This window comes from Rhinopithecus roxellana, chromosome 1 (genome assembly GCF_007565055.1).
Source record: "Rhinopithecus roxellana isolate Shanxi Qingling chromosome 1, ASM756505v1, whole genome shotgun sequence".
In the NCBI taxonomy this organism is placed as follows: domain Eukaryota; kingdom Metazoa; phylum Chordata; class Mammalia; order Primates; family Cercopithecidae; genus Rhinopithecus; species Rhinopithecus roxellana.
This window is the reverse complement of record NC_044549.1, coordinates 73,426,949-73,447,562: the sequence shown is the minus strand read 5'-3', so window position 1 is coordinate 73,447,562 and position 20,614 is coordinate 73,426,949. Positions and strand designations below refer to the sequence as shown.

The 20,614-nt window shown below is 40.4% G+C and overlaps 1 protein-coding gene across 5 annotated transcripts in view; it reads right to left on the bottom strand.

Annotated features, from left to right (window-relative positions):
* The window catches only part of SLC25A26 (solute carrier family 25 member 26), a 165,296-nt gene extending 150,103 nt beyond the window's left edge, over positions 1 to 15,193 (bottom strand). For 4 of the 5 annotated variants that reach the window (XM_030924503.1, XM_010360837.2, XM_030924661.1 and 1 more), the window contains exon 1: positions 14,797 to 15,138. In XM_030924503.1, coding sequence (XP_030780363.1) covers positions 14,797 to 14,829 — 33 coding nt within the window. In that variant the 5' untranslated portion in view covers positions 14,830 to 15,138. Of the gene's footprint in view, positions 1 to 14,796 lie in introns of all 5 variants that reach the window. The other variant, XM_030924711.1, reaches the window with a different exon arrangement.
* Between the last annotated feature and the right edge of the window lie 5,421 nt (positions 15,194 to 20,614).

Below are 20,614 nucleotides of genomic sequence, written 5' to 3'. Positions count from 1 at the left end.
CATACACAAGCATGTATGAACATATAGTTTCATTTTCTTTAAAAAGAAAAGATGATATACAATATGCACTATCATGTACTTTTTTTTTTTTTTTTAACAATTTATCTTTATCTTTTCACATCGGACCAAATGTTATACTGTTGTCTTAACCAATAAGCAGTGAATCCGAATTGACTCCTTTCAGACTGGAATTTTGAAACAGCTTATGATCTCTGTGAATCTGGATCTGTATTTTAAGAATCACACATCTAAGAACTCATATAGTATTCTCTTCGGCTTTAAATGTATTTGAAAATTCCTTGATAATTTAATCAAGTGAATAAATTGATTTTTTTTAAAGAGTTAATTTCTAAAGGAAATTAAAATCTGGCCCAAACTAGTCATCTCCCAAGAGATACCATGTTGCTTTGGGGAAGCTGTACTTTAAAAACTGATTAATTCCTGCTAAAGGGATTTTGGGGGGAAAAAAACTGATTAAGAACTAACTCTGTACCTTATGATTATAGTGACACATATGTAGAATGTTTAAACTCGTTACACCTTAGTCAAAGAAAACAAATTGAAAAAATATGAACACAAAGCATCAAAGAAAGGCTAATACATATGAATCCTTACATGTGTGATTATTAAAATACAGATCTAGATTCACAAGGATCATTAGTTGTTTCAAAATGTAGGTCTCGAAAAAGTCAATACACATGCACTACTTATTAGTGAAAAAGACAAAAACATAACATTTGTTCTGATATGAAAAGATCACCCATATCTAAAGGTATCATTTAAAGATGTGAGTTAAAATCAGTTTACAGTAGGCAGACAAATGCACTATAAAGAGGGAACTTTCCTATATAATTTTTTTAACTAAATTGCTAATTTTTGCTATATTTTGAAATCAGAACCATGTGAATACATCACCTATTCAGAAAGTAAAAATATACATTTTTAAACTATACATTTCATGACAAAGGAAAAAAAAGAATCAGTATTATTCAAACATACAACCGAAGTTCAAACCAATTGTTTCCATCCTTTAAGTTTACAAAATGTGCAGATGCCACAAAGCTTAGTACCTAGCAAATACTATCTGCTTTACTTACCGCTCACCATAAAACCATCCCAGGAGTTAACTGGAAAAATGAAATACTTTAATGATAAATCCAATAACTATTTTCAAATTAACTAGCACAGGTTAATTATTAAAAATTAATTTACACTACACAAGTACATTACTACAAATACTAATACTATACTTCATGATCAGCCCAAAGACATGAAAGAAGCCCAAAGACCCTGAAGTTCTACTCTGCAAATTACCTAAGAAGACGTCACCCAAAAGGGCACAGAGATGTGCCAGTAGAGAAACCAAGTAGTACCAAAAGAATATCCAATAATGTGGGATTTCTTTCTGGACATAAAGGTGGCCTTCCCTAAGTCATGGGAAAAAGTTCACAAGTAATGCAGGAAAGCAAAAAGGCCAATCAGTCAAAATTCTTCTTACTTCTTGTTTCAGGATTTTTATAAAATTCAGTAAGTAGAGCCAGGCATGGTGGTACGTACCTGTAATCGCAGCTAACTGGGAGGCTGAGGCAGGAGGATTGCTTGAGCCCAGGAGTTTGAGATTACAGGGAGCTATGATTGTGCCCATGAATAGCCACTATGCTTGCCTGGGCAATACAGGGAGACCTTGTCTCTAATAATAATTTGGTAAGTAAACATTTTGTCTGCCTCTTCGTTTTCTCAAAATACAGAGAGAATAGAATCCTGGTGAAAATGTCTCATGTGACTAGATTATTTAAAAACATGCTGCACTTCACTCTCACTTTCTCTTTAATCTTAGGAGAGGATTCAGAGAAACACTATCTACTGCTAATTTTAATCAATAATTACTCTTTTAATCCAGTTGGCTACTTTACATGTATTGATTCTCTAACCTTTCTTTCATCACAATTCTTAACTTCTGAGGAAAAAAATGACCAGATTCAATCTACTTGTCTGGTAAAACATGACTCAAGGATTACTAATCGCTTCTATCGATTTCAAACTTCTATTTAACTCAAATGAGACTGAAAAAAAAAAAAAGCTAACAGAGAACCTGAAGAATACCTATATATTTAGCCACACAACCACATATTTCAGATTTAAACAAAAACCTTAATGCCTATATCAATATTGTTTTGTATGTAAATAAGTAAAAAATATATAAGCCAGTAACAACCTAATTATAAAGAACTCTATCAAACTCTTATTCTTTAGCCTGAAATTTTTATTTTGTTATAATCATTTATCAGAAAGTTATCGGGTGATTTGTTTCATAATTTATGATAGCTTATACTGAAAAATTCTAACTAGAAAAAAATCCAAAGAAATAGGACATAACCCAGATAACCAGCAAATCTTGCTAGAGCATCACAATGTATTGAGACCTCAATATCTTATAGATAAAATACATGTCTCTACCTTAAGTTAATAAATGTATGAAGTCTTGGCAGGCTGTAGTGAGGAAGTGCCTAATTAGTGCTCTGCAATTACTCTGAGAAGTGATAGGTCAGAATTACATGCCATAAAACTTTTTTTCTCAAAAGGAGGAGGGCACACCATAAAAACAGCATCACCGCTGTCCCTCTAGGACAAAACCGAATCATCTGCGTAATTTAACTAAGCAAAATCAACACAGGTCACGGGCCTAAATGACAGCTAAGAAGAACCAGCCATAATATTAACATGGCTTCTCAAGGGATACATTCCCCTGACAGTCTCGGTTTCCTCCACAATGAAGTGGCCACCCATGACCTGAATCACCATCTTCCTCACTGCAGAACTGCCACTTCTGCTTTCTGACATACTTGTTGCCTTCCCCACTTCCCATTCATTCTCCCTGCAGTGCTCGCTGCCTCTCTGTACTAATCACTTTCATAAAATCCAAATTTCATCTTGCCACTCTCCAGCCTATAAATCTTCCAAACTTTCCAACAGCCCCGAGGATGAAGAAAACCCTAGCACAGCCTTTGAGGCTCTGGAAATTCTGGAGCCCCTCCAGCTCCCAAAACTTGCACTATGTGCCCTTTGCTCAGTCCTTTCTTTCCACCTGGATCTTTTCCTCTAAATCATCTGATCTTCCTCATTTCAAGGACTTTGAACAGATGCCCCCTAATCTCCAGTTCAGGTTTAGATCCTCTTGCCAAGCACTGAACACAATTTTAATTACATAGTTTTGCCTCTGACCATTTGTTCAGTACCAGTCCAATTAAACCGTAAGATCTTTATCTGTTTTGTTTACTAATATGTTCCCAGCACCAGCACATATTAATGGGAGGCACTCAATGGCTCTAATAAAGGGCTACTATCTATATTTTAGAAGGCACTAAAAAGGTACACTGAACTTTTTCAAAAAATAGCAAAAGACAGGACCAGGCAATTCCCAAAAGAAAAATATAAATGACTAACAAAAATATGAAAATATGATTCTCCATCATTAATTATCAAATAAAAACAAAATGTTTTCCCAATTAGAAAAAATTTAAAATATGAAGAATGGGTATGGGCACTGTTAATGAAAACATTACCATAATCTACTGGAGGACAATGTGGCAAAATGAGTATTTTAAATTATCAAACCCTTTGACCCAGTTATTTTATTTCTAAGCATTTCTTCCACAAAAATAAATGCACAAATATACAAGAATGTCTACTACAGCATTTCTGTAATAATAAAAAAATTGAAAACAGCCTCAAAGTCCATCCACTGGTGTCTTGTTAAGTAAGTTATACACAAATAATGAATTGCTACATAGCCTTTAAAACAACAAGGTAGGCTGGGTGCAGTGGCTCATGTCTGCAGTCCTAGCTGCTGGGAGGCTGAGATGGGATGCTCACTGGGGCCCAGGAGTGTGAGGGTGCAATAAGCTATGATCACGCCACTGCCCAGCTCTCCAGCTTGCGCAACAGAGCAAGATCCTGTCTCTAATTAAAAAAAAAAAAATTGGTCAATCCATACTTATTGGCACAGAAACATACACTATATTCTTAAATTAATCAAATTAACTATAAAACAAAATATGCTATATAATCCCATCTTGAAAAAAGTGTAACTATTTGTATATGCATAATTAGAAATCTGGAAGCATAAACAGTAAATTGCTAGAAGTTATTGCCTCTGTGGAAAGAGATTCAGGATGAGAAATATTATTACTATCTTGTTAATCTTTTATTTGCTCAAGTTTTGTAATGAACATTACAAATACATAAAAGTTAAGCCATTCAAAATTAATGCTTCCCCTGGAAAAAAAAAAAATCTCTAATTTACTGGTTGTACTTGCTATATAAAAGCCACTCGGCAAATGGTAACTAAGACCCTCAACCCACTGACCCTAAGCTGCCTCCTCTGCAGCTTCACCCTCTATAGACCTTGGAGTTTTCAACCAATCTGACTACTCGAACATCTCAAACATGTCCTGAAACAACCTCTTTGAGATGGAGTCTCGCTCTGTCACCCAGTCTGGAGTGCAGTGGCATGATCTCGGCTCAGTGCAACCTCTGCCTCCCAGGTTCAAGCAATTCTCCTGACTCAGCCTCTGGAGTAGCTGAGACTACAGGCACACACCACCATGATTGGCTAATTTTTATATTTTTAGTAGAAGCAGAGTTTCACCCTGTTGGCCAGGCTGGTCTTGAACTCCTGACCTCAGGTGATCCACCTGCCTTGGCCTCCCAAAGTGCTGGGATTATAGGCATGAGCCACTGCACCCAGTTGTTTCCTTAAAAATTCTCATTCCTGTGCTTTTGCTTAGGTTTCTCTCTCAGTCTAAAATTCCTTTTTTTTGGGGGGGTTGGGGGGGGACAGAGTTTCGCGCTTGTTGCCCAGGCTGGAATGCAATGGCACGATCTTGGCTCACCGCAACCTCCACCTCCCAGGTTCAAGCGATTCTCCCGCCTCAGCCTCCTGAGTAGCTGGGATTACAGGCATAAGCCACCACGCCTGGCTAATTTTTTGTATTTTTAGTAGAGATGTGGTTTCTCCATGTTGGTCAGGCCAGTCTCAAACTTCCAACCTCAGGTGATCCGCCCGCCTTGGCCTCCCAAAGTGCTGGGATTACAGGCATAAGCCACCGCGCCCGGCCTAAAATTCCCTTCTAATCCTTTCTCCTGCCTGTTGCAGCCAGCAGACCACCATTGCCTCCACCTCAATACATACACACATGCACACACATGCCCCTGACAAAATCCTCTTGGTTCTTAAGCTGCAACCCAAAGCCACATTCCTCATAAAGCCTTTCCCAATTTTCCAGTCAGAATTAAATGCTATGTCCTTGACTCTAGCATATAACGTTGTTTATATTTCGCTTTTGGTACTAACCATGATGTCTGACATGAAGATCCTTCAGAGTAGAAACCAAATCAGTTAGTCACCTCTGTCTTCCTAAATATCTAACCCAGTGTCTCTTATGTAGCAGGGTTACTAAAATAGAAATGTGGGATGATGAGATAAACTTTATAAAAAGATGAAATGTTCAGAAGAAATCTTGCAGTCAAGCACTGCTCGGTGGTCCCTGTTCTGGTCTGCCACAGTACCTGTGACAACCAAAAGCCAGGGTTAGCTATCTGCTGCTATTCTTCCCAGCATTCCCCAGCCACCCTGACCACTTTGTAGAATATTCAGGAGGACTTCTCCAGAAACCTCTGCTTACTATTACCGCCTAATGGAAAGAATTGTGTATGTTCAGTTTCGTTTTGTTTCGTTTTGTTTTAGTGAGAGTATTCTCAAGAATACGATAATAATGGTTCCAGAATCTGACTTGATTATTCTTCCATTTCTCCAGGAATTATTTCAAATTAAGTACTGCCTAAGAACAAAGCTTTGGCATCAACCAGATCTAGCTTCAATTTCAACTTGGTCTTTGTATTAGTCTGTTCTCACACAGCTATGAAGAAATACCCGAGACTGGGTCATGTATAAAGAAAAGAGGTTTAGTTGACTCACAGCTCCGCATTGCTGGGGAGACCTCAGAAAACTTACAATCATGCCAGAAGGCAATGGAGAAGCAGGCACCTTCTTCACAGGGCAGCAGGACACAGTGACTGAAAGCGGGGAAATGCCAGACACTTATAAAACCATCAGATCTCATGAGACTCACTCAACATCACAGGGGAAATCGTCCCATGATCCAATTACCTCCACCTTTGGTCTCGTCCTTCACACATGGGGATTATGGGGATTACAATTCAAGATGAAATTCTGGGTGGGGACACAGCCAAACCATATCAGTCTTCTTAGCAGAACTATTTAACTTCTCCAAGCCTGTGTTTCTTGACACATGAAACAGGGAAAAGAGTACTTACACTTCACAGAGTTTTTGAGAATTAAATAAATGAGAACTAAACACGATTAGATGAACCTGTTATATGGTTAGCAAAATGCCTGGCCCTTAATCAAGTATCAATAAACAGGAACTATTATTTTTAGAATTATGTTACTATAAACATCCTTCAAAGCTTGCTGTTACCAATACTGACATGCAAATACTAAAAACCATGCAAAAGCCTAAAGAGTACTTTACCAAAGACTGAAGATGACATTCCTATATTCAACTCAATTGACAAATTCATATATTAAAATCTGTGAATCCAAACTTTTCACTAGCAATAATGAATTAAAAGCTCTTTTCAAATTCTGCTCTCTGGACAAGAATCCCCAGTGAACTGACTCAACAGAAACCAAATCATGCAATGCATGACAGGAACATTCACCATCAACTTCAAAAACTTAAGAGAAATACTAGTGTTCAAATTGCTTTATGATTCTTGTATTCAAACTTATATGTTAATTTTTTAAGTAGACTATAAAATTGTAACTATATGACCTCAGCTATGAAAAAGTTGTATACACACTTTTAAAGTGCTCAGTAAACAGTTAAGTTTTACCACCAAGTGGAATTACATAATTAAGTTTTATATAGCATCTGCCTCCTACTAGACTCTAAATCCATGAAGGTGGGGGACCATATTTTTGAGGAATTCAACTCCAAATAACAGAGCAAAGGCCAACAAATGTATCTGGTTAGGCGTGTAAAAGTTGACTTGTGGGGGGTGAGATAATTGTGGGTGAAACTTTTATCTTTCCTTTATTTGGAATTTAATTAATGTTACTCAAATTTTGTCTGTATTACAAAAGATTTAATATTTAAAGCAACTTTCAACATGTAGTTGTAGGGTTTGGAAGTGGTAACAAAAGCACATTAACAAGTCACTTACAGCTAAGTTATCAAATACTAAAACTTTCCAAGTACGCCTTTCTTAAACAGGAAGAAAAATGAGGAAAAAAAGGTAGTCCCATCTCTGGGTACCAGAGATGCACAAAAAAATGCCTCCATCACAGCAGTGGTTCTCAACTGTGGTTCTTGCATGACTGGTGGTCTCCAAGCAGTGCTTTGCATGCTCCACGGGCTGAGCAAAATTTGGAATATACTTGTGTTTAGATAATTTCCTGCTCAACACAAAAGCAAGCAAAAAGGGAAGACTTGCTCACTCTGACATAAATGCCAAAAAGAAACAAGTCACACAAGTCCTGAGAAAGAGAAGCGTAATTCTCAATTTCTTATAAATTTGGAGATAATCTTTACTTCAAAGATGCCCTTTACTCCAAATTGAAAACTAGGAGGCCACTATCCAGAAAAGATATGAGGCAAAACAAGAACAACAAAAAAACAGAAAACTTCTTTTAATAGTATACCCAATACTTCATTCATATTACCTTTCTTCACTCCACCCAAGAACCCCTCCCATCATAACCCATATTGTTCTCCTCACGTCTCCTACTGCCTGCCAGTGGTTCTCAGCAGAAGTGTAGGTCCAGTGAGAAGACACCCAAGTATTATGAAAAAGCTCCCCAGATGACAGCCAAAAATCACCTTACTAAAAACAGGAAAAGGAAAAAAAAAAAAAAAAAAACTACAAGCGGTCCTCACTTTGCATGGTACCTATATACATTAATTTCAGTTACCATGATTTACTTAAATAACATGAATCTCCCAACAACGCAGGGCAAATTTCAGTTACCACAGCATATTAACTATGAGTAACTGGATAAAGTGTAAACGTTACCACTTGTTCAGTCTACAAATCACAATGCAATTAACAGAAGTCACTGCATATTACTCAGTTCATGCACAGACAGCAAAGTAAATAGTTGTGTTACCTCATCTCCCAGTAATAAATGCACAGGATATTTTATAAAAATAGATAGAAAATTGATTAACAAAGATGAAAATGCAAAAACAAAATGCAAAGTGGTAACACAAAGTTAAATGAAAATCAAACATAAATGGTGTTACAGAAGAAACAGCTGGCCATGGAAATACTCACACTGCTGTCATTAATCTAGATAAGTAACTAGAAAAAATAAGTGAGAGCAAACTTAACATAAATGAGGAAAGTAGCTGCAATGAAAAGGATGAAAATGTCCCAGAGTAAGTTATGCCAGCAAGTCTTCACAATAAAGAAACTCACAACATGGAAAGCACAAAAAATAAAATGTTAGAAGTTGATCCAAACTGAGAAAGCAGTATGACAACTTGCCAAGGCATAAAAAGATGCTTCATCTGTAATACATAATGAGAACACAAGCAAATGTTCAAACTACTGTTGATAAGGTTTTGTTCAAAAAATTAAGTTATTAATGTTTCTAATGTTTTTAATTACAGTGTACTAAATAAACATCAGCTTTGCAACTTTTCCCCTATATATTTACAACCAAAGCGTTTTTAATGTTTTGACAAAAATTCTTAGGGTCAGCCAGGTGTGGTGGCTCATACCTGTGAAATCTCTCTCGACAAAAAAAAAGTTCTAAAAATTATAACAACAACATGGGCTGAGCTCAGTGGCTCATGCCTGTAATCCTAGCACTTTTAAGCTGAGCCAGGAGGATTGCTTGAGGCCAGCAGTTCAAGACCAGCTCTGGTAACACGGCAAGACCCTGTCTCTACAAAAAAAGAAACTTTTTAATTAAAAAAATTAGCCAGGTGTGGTTGGTGCATGTCTCCAGTCACAGCTACTCAGGAGGTTGAGGTGGGAGGATCACTTTAGCTGAGACAGCGCCACTGCACTCCAGCCTGGGCAACAGAGCAAGACCTTGTCTCAAAAAAATCAAAGGAACACATATGAAATGGTTTGGCTCTGGGTCCCCACCCAAATCTCATCTTGAATTGTAGCTCCCATAATTCCCACATGTTGTGGGAGGGACCTGGTGGGAGGTAACTGAATCATGGTGGCAGGTCTTTCCCATTCTTTTCTGGTGATAGTGAATAAGTCTCACAAGAACTGATGATCTCATAAAGGGGAGTTCCCCTGCACACGCTCCCATCTGAAGCCATGTAAGGCATGACTTTGCTCCTCCCTTGCCTTCTACCATGATTGTGAGGCCCCTCCACCAGCCATGTGGAACTGGAAGTCCATTAAACCTCTTCCCTTCATAAATTACCCAGTCTTGGGTATGTCTTTACCAGCAGTGTGAGAACAGACTAATACAGTAAACTGGTACCCAGACTAGGATGCTACTATAAAGATACCTGAAAATGTGGGAGCGACTTTGGAATGGGTAACAGGCAGGGTCTGGGACAGTTTGGAGGGCTCAGAAGATAGGAAGACGTGGGAAAGCTTCGGAACTTCCTAGAAAATTGAACGGCTTTGACCAAAATGCTGATAGTGACATGGACAATAAAATCCAGGCTAAGGTGGGCTCAGATGGAGATGAGGAACTTGTTGGTAACTGCAGTAAAGGTCACTCTTGCTATGCAAAGAGACTGGGAGCATTTTGCCCCGCCCTAGAGATCTGTGAAACTTTGAACTTGAGAGAGATGATTTAGGATATCTGACAGAAGAAATTTCTAAGTGGCAAAGCATCCCAGAGGTGACAGAGCATAAAAGTTTGGAAAATTTGCAGCCTGATGAAGTGGTAAAAAAGAAAAACCCATTTTCTGGAGAAAAATTCAAGCTAGCTGCAGAAATTTGCATAAATAACCAGGAGCCAAATGTTAACTGACAAGACAATGGGGAAAACATCTTCAGGGCAAGTCAGAGACCTTCATGGTAGCCCCTCCCATCAAGGCTCGGAGGCCTAGGAGGGGAAAAAATGGTTTCCTGGGCTGGGTCCAGGGCCCTCCTGCTGTGTGCAGCCTCAGGACTTGGTGCCCTGTGTCCCAGCCATGGCTAAAAGTGGCTAAGGTAGAGCTCAGGTCATGGCTTCAAAGGATGCAAGCCCCATGCCTTGGCAGCTTCCACATGGTATTAGTCCTGTGGATGTGCAGAAGACAAGAACTGAAGTTTGGGAACCTCTGCCTAGATTTCAGATGATGTATAGAAACGTCAGGATGTCCACGCAGAGGTGTGCTGCAGGGGCGGGGCTCTCCTGGAGAACCTCTACTGGGGCAGTGCGGAAGGGAAATGTGGCTGCCCCAATAGGGGAGTCCCCACCAGGACATCACCTAGTGGAGCTGTGAGAAGAGGGCCACTGTCCTCCAGACCCCAGAATGGTAGATCCACTGACAGCTTGCACCCTGTGCCTGGAAAAGCCACAGACACTGAATACCAGCCCATGAAAGCACCCAGGAGGGGAGCTGTACCCTGCAAAGCCACAGGGGCAGAACTGCCCAAAACCATGGGAACCACCTCTTATACCAGCATGACCTGGATGTAAGACATGGAGTCAAAGGAGATCATTTCAGAGCTTTAAGATTTGACTGCCCTGTTGGATTTCAGACTTGCATGGGGCCTACAGCCCCATCATTCTGGCCAATCTCTCCCATTTGCAATGGGTGTATTTATTCAATACTGTAACCCCACTGTATCTAGAAAGTAATAAACTTGCTTTTGATTTTACAGGCTCATAGGCAGAAGGGACTTGCCTCGTCTCAGACGAGACTTTGGACTATGGACTTCTGAGTTAATGCTAAAATGAGTTAAGACTTTGGGGACTGTTGAGAAGGCATGATTGGTTTTGAAATGTGATGACATGAGATTTGGGAGAGACCAGGGGTGGAATGATATGGTTTGGCTCTGTGTCCCCACCCAAATCTCATCTTGAATTGTAACTCTATAATTCCCATGTGTTGTGGGAGGGACCTGGTGGGAGGTAACTGAATCACGGGGGTGGGTCTTTCCCATGCTATTCTGGTGACAGTGAATAAGTCTCACAAGATCTCATTGTTTTATAAAAGGGAGTTCCCCTGCACATGTTCTCCTGTCTGCCACCAGGTAGGATGTGACTTTGCTCTTCCTTTGCCTTCCACACGATTATGAGGCCTCCCCAGCCGCGTGGAACTGTGAGTCAATTAAGACTCTTTCCTTTATAAATTACCCAGTCTTGGGTATGTCTTTGTTAGCAGCACGAGAACAGACTTACACAATGTAATCCTACCACCAAAAATAGTGTTATTTTGGGGTATTTCAATCTGGCTTTTTTCCCCCAATGAATGGAATAGGTTTTAACATAGCTTTAATTTGGTACAAGCAAATGTACATACATGCAATGTTTTTCTCTTAATTTTATCTCATAAGCATTTTCCATGTAATTATAGTACATTCTCTTCACAAGCACTATTTTTTATGGCTGCAGACTAGTCCAAGAAAAGGGTTTCCCATTGTTCGCCTAATTCTTCCCCCTGTCCCATGTTGTAGTAGCTTCTTACTGTCTTTACTGAGTTAAATGTTATTAATATAAATATCTTTAGGTTGCTAATACTTAGCTCCAGTTGCTTTCCTAAAAGTATACACCGATCAATGTACTCTTTGAGGATTTTGCTTCTGGATAGCCCACTCTGTGCTCCAAATGAAAACTAACATCCCAAAGGCTTTCCACTTATTCAGTCCTCTTCATGAAGCTTTAGGAAGGCAGCATTTCAATGTCTGCTACTTGCCAGGCTCTGCTGTGCATGTGTAATGTTATCTCATCTAATTCTTCAAATCCAAGTTTCAAGACTTCAGCGATCATCTCAGCTTTTCATTCCTTCAAAGTAGTACTGAGTGCTTACGTAGTGCCAGGTACTGGTAACACAGTAGTAAGCAAAACCAAACTCCCTCAGGAGTGTTCACTCTGTCTCAAAGGCACTCCAAGACATTAAAAAGTAGCCACTCCATTTCTGTACTTCTCTGATAACAAAACATTTCAATAGCTTCCATTACACTTCAGATGAAATCCAAATTATTCTCCCCAGCCCACAAAGCCCCACTTCAGCTGGCTTTGCCTACCCCTCCCATACCATCCCCTGCCATGTTATCCTTACCCATTAGGCCTCACCACTTGAATATGCCAAGCTCTTTCCACTTGAGCCATTCCCCATGACTGAACCTCCCACTCTGATCATCAAAAATTCAAGCCCCTTCCCATCTTTTAGGTCGTAGCTGAAATGTCACCTCTTCATGGCTTTCCGTGGTCACTCCATCTAAGCGGTCACCAGTATTTCCCTTATCTGTCACATCTTCAGTTCACTTCTTTCCCTATCACTTACTCTCTGCAACTGTTCTGTTGGCCTTTCTTTCCTACTTGAAATGGGGTTATCTGCCACTGTATCCACAAAGCCTACCACAGTACCCAGTGGGCAGAATACATGGAAACTCAACCATGCGCTGAATGAATAAATAAAATGTTTTTCCTTTACCTGGAATGATAGCTAGTTTCTTGAAACTTCCACCTATTGATCCTAATTTTACCCTCTGTAAATACATTGGGAAAAAAAGCATACTTTACTGCATGTGTATCATACTTTAATTAAGTATATACTAAATCCATTATTTTGTTAACTGCAGCACTCACCTGTGTTTTAGCAATTGCAACCTTTGCTGACTTGAGAGTATCAAGAAGCAGATAAGGGCACGACTCCCAAGTGACATCACCTGGGTTGGAATATGAGCTCCAATACTTATACACACGAAATGGATCTCACTTGCGTGATTTTGAACTAGTTATCTAATCTCTTGGTATCCCAGTTTCCTCATTTGGAAAATTAGGATAAGACTTCAATTACTGCGAGAATTAAACGGGATAATGTATGTAAAGCGCTTACCCCAGTTCCTGGTACAAGAATGTTAGCTGACAAACTACTACTGCTGTCTCACCAGCTAGACAGGAAAGCTCCTTAAAAGCGGTAACATTGGGCCGGGCGCGGTGGCTCAAGCCTGTAATCCCAGCACTTTGGGAGGCCGAGACGGGCGGATCACGAGGTCAGAAGATCGAGACCATCCTGGCTAACACGGTGAAACCCCGTCTCTACTAAAAAATGCAAAAAACTAGCCGGGTGAGGTGGCGGGCGCCTGAAGTCCCAGCTACTCGGGAGCCTGGGGCAGGAGAATGGCGTAAACCCAGGAGGCGGAGCTTGCAGTGAGCTGAGATCTGGCCACTGCACTCCAGCCTGGGCGGCAGAGCGAGACTCCGTCTCAATAAAAAAAAAAAAAAAAAAATCGGTAACATTGGCCGGACGCGGTGGCTCATGCCTGTAATCCCAGCACTTTGGGAGGCCAAGGCGGGCGGATCACGAGGTCAGGAGATTGAGACCAGCCTGGCTAACACGGTGAAACCCCATCTCCACTAAAAACACAAAAAAATTAGCCGGGCTTGGTGGCGGGCGCCTGTAGTCCCAGCTACTCGAGAGGCTGAGGCAGGAGAATGGCCTGAACCCGGGAGGTGGAGCTTGCAGTGAGCCAAGAGGGCGCCACTGCACCCCAGCCTGGGCGAAGAGTGAGACTCCGTTTCAAAAAAAACAAAAAAAAAGCGGTAACATTATTCTTTATATTTCTAAGACCTACCTTATACAAGTTTCAACAAATCTAGATTTAAAGCTATCATCCTACAAGTCTGGCTAAAACATCCCTACTTCCATATATTCCCCTAACACGCTGAACCTAGCCCACCTGTTATTTATCCCAACAGTCATTTTACTATTTTGTCTCTAACACCTGACCCTTAGGAGCAGGTATATCTTGTTCACCATGCTATCCTCAACACCTGCAACACCAAAATTTGATAATTCAGTGAATAAATCACTGTGGGCCTCCATTTTCCCTGTGAAATCATTTTTAAAATTATTTATTGTCTGTCACTGCCCATTCCACACAATGAAAACGTAGGCAGCCAAACTCTGTCTTGTTAACTGCTGTATCTAATATGCCCTACTGGAAGCTCCAAAATATTTGGTAAAAGTGTATTCTTTGGTTTTTTTTCTGTTAAGACATGTTGATGCTCGTAGTTTTCTGCTACGGAATTAAATACTAAGCCTGTTTATTGACTCCGCAGCAGTTATTGATGAGCTAGCTATGTGTGCTCATCAATATTTCTCCAAAGCCTAGGCAGAAATAGCAAATTATGTATTGAATGAAAAGATGGTCATGCTATTTTCTAAGACTTAAAAGAGATGCAGCAAAATAAGAAAGGCAGTATCGAATACAAGGGCTTTGAGAGACTTGAGTAAGGTTTTTGTTGTTGTGTTACGTTTCTTTAATTCCCAAAAGAGTAGTTAACAGTGTATAATAGAAGCTTTTTTTCTTTTAAGTAAATGAGTGTGCAAAAGACAACGAGTCAAGTACCCCTTCCTTCCCCCACCTGTCTCTTACGACCTGGCAGTGCAGACACAGCCTTGATACCAGGCCCGCCAGTGGCCTGGGAGCCCCGCGCTCCTTCTCAGATCTGGCTGCCAGTAACCCGAGGACAGTCCAGCGCGCAAAACCGGAAGACAGCCAATGCTGAGAACCCCCACCGGCTCCAATGCCGGACGCCGGCACTCTGAGCGACCCACCCCGCCGCCCCGCACTCACCACCAGCGATGCCATGAACCCCGGCCGGTCCATGGTCGCTCAGACCTCATCAAGGATACAATGCAAGCCGGAGCACAGGCGGATCACGTCCTCGCGCGGTGGGCGTCGCCATCTTTGAGGCGGGCCTATCGTGCACTTCCGGGACCACGTGACGCAGAACCACAACAATCGCACGTGCAACGCCCAAGACCCGGGCCCAGCGGAGGGCCAGAGAGGAGGGGCGGGGCCTCGGGGAGTGTGGAAGAGCTAAGTCTCGGCAATTCTCTTACCTCTGTTTCCAGCAGCAGCGTTGTGTGCCCCTAGACGGAGGAACTCTCGCGAGCAAAAGATCCTCGGCTGGGATCCAGGAGAGAGCAGCCGTAGAATGAGGCCGGGGTGATTCTGAACTATAAACCCAAAAGAGGCGTGGCTATGGCGGACGGAGGAGTCGTGAGGGGCGTTACTAACCTCTGGAGGCGCGGTTCGGAATCCTAATCGGATATTTCTTTTGGTTTATCTCTTAGTTTTGTCAACAAATTTTATCTCAGTTTACATTAAATTAACTCATTATCAGAAGGTTATTAAATAAAGATATAGAAAAATACTTAAAAAGTTTCCTGACCGGAGCTAAAAATTAGCATCCTCCATTTCTCTTTACAGGCAATTATTGTACTTAAAATTATTAGTTTATTCAGTTATTTACCTGCTCATGTTGTTCGCTGTTGTACTCATATGTACACCTCAAAGCACACGTTATTAAGTACTTAATAAAATTTCTTGGAGTGAACCTGTCTTTATTAAACAAATACCTTGTAAACTTCTGTGTATATTAAGGGCCAACTACATCTCAGACGTGGTGCTAAGTGATTGACAGACATTTTTTCATTGAATCCTTTCACCAACTCTATGATGTCAGCACAGCTACTGTCCTCATTTTGCAGAGGCTCCTGATGCTCCAACAAGTAACCAACTCAGTGTGGCTACAGAGAACACAGCAGAGCAAACACTGAAAATATACTTAATGCCCTCATCATCTTTCCTCAAAACCCTTATAATACCTGAACAGGCTCCTTGCCTGGCCTTTCTTCAATCCCTATTCTATAACACTGCTAGAATTATTCTTATAATTATTCTTATTCTCTTCTAGATAAAATGATCTAGAAATGATTCGCAGAATAGCTTTAGGCGTTAGATGAAATTCAAATTCTGAGCTATCACCTGCTGGGTTTGGGCATAAGTTTTCCAAGATTAAGTTTTCTCACCTGTAAAGTGGCGATAATGATAGTAACTTTGTCATGCGGTACTATTAATAGATTAAATGAGATAATGCACTCAAGTTCTTAGCCTAGTTCCTGGCTCACAGAAAGTACTCTCTAAAGATGATGGTAATGTCATTTCCCTGCTTACAATGCACCTCTGCTGCCAATGGAGACAGTCCAGCTCCTTAGAATGGTATACACCTTTCAGCTGGTGTCTCCTGTCACTCTTCCCACTAGCCGGACTACACACAAACACTCTATACACTTTCAAGCCTCCTAATTTTGCCCATGTTGTTCTCTCTACCCAGAATACCTTTCCCTATGCTGCCTGTAGGCCCTCTCAAAACATGCTAGTTCACTTTGTCAAGGCCAGCAGACAAATCTCTGTTGCTGCTGTTTGTGTCTTTCAAAGTCTCATGTGTTTTGGTCAGGCCTACCCAGGATAATCTCCATTTTTATTAACTCAAAGTCAACTGATTAGAGACCTTAATTGTATCTGCAAAATCCCTTTTGCCATATAATATTGTCATGGTGGTAATGTTCTATCATACTCACAGGTCCTGCTCACATTCAATGGGGTAATTATGCAAAACACATTAGGGGCCAGGAATCTTGAGGGCAACCTTAGAATCCTGCCTACTTCACATTCCTATAAACCCTCACTGGCAGCCTCCTCAAAGGCCATCAAGGTTCTATCAATAAGCTTTCACTGACATTTCCCTCACAGTCTTCCCACCTTTCACCTACCGCCTGGTGCCAATGGCACTCCCACAGTTTAGGAATTACAGTACTACCCACCTCCAAGTACCAAAATCCATATTATTTGTCTATTTCTGCATAACAAATTACCCCCAAAATTTAACAGACTAAAGCAACGATAAACTTACATTACCTCACACAGTTTTCATGTATCAAGAATCAAGGAGTCATTTAGCTGAGTGGTTCAGACTGAGAAATTCTCATGACACTACAGTCAAGATGGTGGCCAAGGCCATATCATAAGACTTGATTGAGACTGGAGGATCCAATTCCAAGATGGCTCACTCCCATAACTGGCAAATTCGTGCTAGCTATTGGCAGGTAGCCTTAATTCCCCGTGGCATAGATCTCTCCACAGTGCTGCTTGAGTGTCTTCATGATATAGTAGCTGGTTTTTCCTAGAGTAAGTGGTCTGAAAGAGAACAAGACAGAAACTACAAAGTCTTTTATGACCTGTCCGCATAAGTTACTCAGTTGTCATTCCAGCAATAGTCTATTGGTTACACAGGTCATCCACATTTATCATGGGGCTAGACTACCCAAAAGCGTAAATACTGGAAGATGAGGATCACTGGGTGCCGTCTTGGAAACTGGTTACCACATCAGGGAAATGCCGGTGAACACCACAATGAGATATGAATACACACTCACTAGAGTGGTTAAAATTAAAAAGACCAAGTGTTGACAAGGATGAGGAGCAACTGGAAATCTCATACATTGCTGTTTGGAATTTAATATGGTACAACCTTTATAAAATCCAATGCCCCACTTAGGTATTTACCCAAGAGAACTCAACATTTATACAAATACTTTTACATTATATTTCAAAGCAGCTTTATCCATAATAGTCAAAAAATGAAAACAACCTGAATGTCTATCAACTTGTGGTATAAACATATTACAATACATCCTTATAATGGAGCATCACTCAACAATAAAAGGACATGAATTACTGATACATGAAGCAACATGGATTAATCTGAAATCATGCAATGTAAAAAAAAAAGACTACATGTATTGTGATTCCACTTACGTGAAATTCTAGAAAAGACAAAATTATAGTGACAAAAAGTATATAAGTGGTTTCCCGGCGGTGGAGGTAGAGGCAAAGGATTGACTACAAAGTGGGCACAAAAGAATAGTTTGCGATGATGAAGATATTATCTGTTATTATTGTGGTAGTAGTTGCATGGGTGTATACAGTTACTAAAACACACTGACTTGCACAATTAGAATGGCTGTACTTAATATATGTAAACTATAAGGCTGGGCACTGTGGCTCACGCCTGTAATGTCAGCACTTTGGAAGGCCAAGGTGGGTGGATTACCTGAGGTCAGAAGTTTGAGACCAGCCTGGCCAACACGTTGAAACCCTGTCTCTACTAAAAATAGAAAAAATTAGCCTAGGGTGGTGGCGCGTGCCTGGAGTCCCAACTACTCAGAAGGCTGAGGCAAGAGAATCTCTTGAACCCAGGAGGCGGAGGTTGCGGTGAGCTGAGATTGGGCCACTGCACTCCAGCCTGGGTGACAGAGAGAGACTCCATCTCAAAAAAAAAAAAATTGTAAACTATAGGTCAATAAAGTTGATTAAAGTGTTACTATCTCACGGGATGATGAGGAATAAATAATACATGCACAGAAAGTTTTAGTCCAGTGCTTGGCATATAGAAAATATTGAGTTTATTCTGTATTTTCCTATTTAAGTTAGAGATTCTGAATATTATGAATGAGAGACTGATAAGTTATCAAGGTGCATAAGTATTTTGTGATACATACTACTACAGCTTCCTAAGTGAAAATAAATCTTATTTCTAGCTACTAATGTTCCTGGAAGTTTTTGATGTCATTCTTTCCCTAAGAGAAAATTTAACCTAGACTTAAAATTTTAATTTTTATTTAATACATCCTTTGAAGTAAAATTAAGAAAAAAAACCTATTTTCCTCTTCAATGCAATGATTGTCTTTAACTTTGCAAGAAAAAAACTGTGTTGATGTCATTTTCTGGTAACCTGGAGGGAAATGTAATTTATCAGGTACCTTTCAAAATCAAGAAGAAGTACATATTCTCTCTTTTTATGCAAGGTAAAGTCTTTACCAGGTATTTCATGATACCACTGGAATCCCTTTAGGAAATACAGATATTTCAAACGTGACCTAGGGCTTCCTTTTCATGAAATGCTAGCAGAAAAACTCATTACTACTTGTGCATGCTTTTTAAATGGAGTATTTCAATGCATCATCATTATCACCACATTGCAGGCAGCGTATGTTCTCAAATCTTTCATTTTAAAAGATACAGGCAACGTGGTAAGCACTGATTTGCATTATACATGTGATATTATAATAATACTGTCTTTCTCACTTAAATCTATCACTGTAAGCCAAGTTTTCTTTTAAACAAGCTCTAAATCTAATAGATAATTATTTTAAAATTGCAACAAATCCAAGACTATACCTCAAAAATAGACATGATTCAAGCTACTCCAGCACACACACAAAAAAGGACCTGGATCTTCACAAACCAGGACTAGCGTTATACCAATCCAAGCCCGTGTTAACTGTTATGTTTGTTTGTGAGGAAAAGATGTGCTTTGTGTCTGTTTGGATGCTTTTGGAGACGGTTGCGTGGGGGAGATCACTGTTGCCCATGGGGGACTGCACACAGTGGTGGACCATCGGGGTGAGAGCTCAAGGCGTAGTGAGCAACCTCACCTCTCGAAAAAAGTTTCAAGCAATATCTTCACTGCCTCAGCACTCTGCAGAGTAGCTTGGACAGCACTGCACCACCTGAATTTTGTATTTCAGAGAGAGGATTTCCATTTGCAGGTTGTCTGGAACTCTGGGGCTGATTCCGGATAAATTTTCTGTGAGGTTTTCTTTTTTTAGTAGATGGGGTTTGCACCATTGCCCATAGCTTTTGTTTGTTTGTCTGTTTGTTTTGAGACAGGTTCTTGTCCTGTTGCCCAGGCTGGAATACAGTGGTACCATCTTGGCTCATTGCAACCTCAACCTCCGGTTTCAAGCAATCTTCCTGCCTCAGCTCTGCAAGTAGTTGGGACTGCAACAGCATGCCAATGCACCCGGATAATTTTTGTATTTTTAGTAGAGATGGGGTTTCACCATGTTGCCCAAGCTTGTCTTGAACTCCTGAGCTCAAGCAATCCACCCACGACAGCCTAGAATTACAAGTGGGAACCATGGCATCCCACCCCATGTTACTGATTTTTATTGAAAAATACGATAATATTTGTTAAGATCTGAATGTGTCCCCCAAAATTCATATGTTGAAACTTAATCGCCAGTGTGATAAGAGGTGGAGCTTTTAGGAGGCAATTAGGTCATGAGGGCTTCTCCCTTGTGGATATGATTAAAGTCTTCATAAAAGAAGCTTCACAAAGTATTCATTCAGCCTTTTTTCCCTTCCACCTTTTGCCATGTGAGGATACTGTTCAAAAGTGCCATCTTGGAAGCAGGAACTGGGCCCTCCGCAGACACTGAATCTGCCAATACCTTGATCTTGGACTTCCCAGCCTCCCGAATTTTGAGCAATACATTTCTGTTCTTTACAAATTAACCAGTCGGTGGTGTGTTGTTATAGCAGCACAAATGGACTAAGACAACAGTTAGAATCATTTTCAATAAAAATATTCCTGGAACTATTTCAATCCATCTACAAAGGGTAGTAAATATATATAATGGAAAGAAAGTCAAATGAAAATTTTAAAAGGCCTGTTTGAAAAGTCGGTTTTCCTTTAAGTGATAGAATCAACAGAATACTTGTCATATGGCTTTATGTTTGCATTTAAAATTAGTGAGAGAAA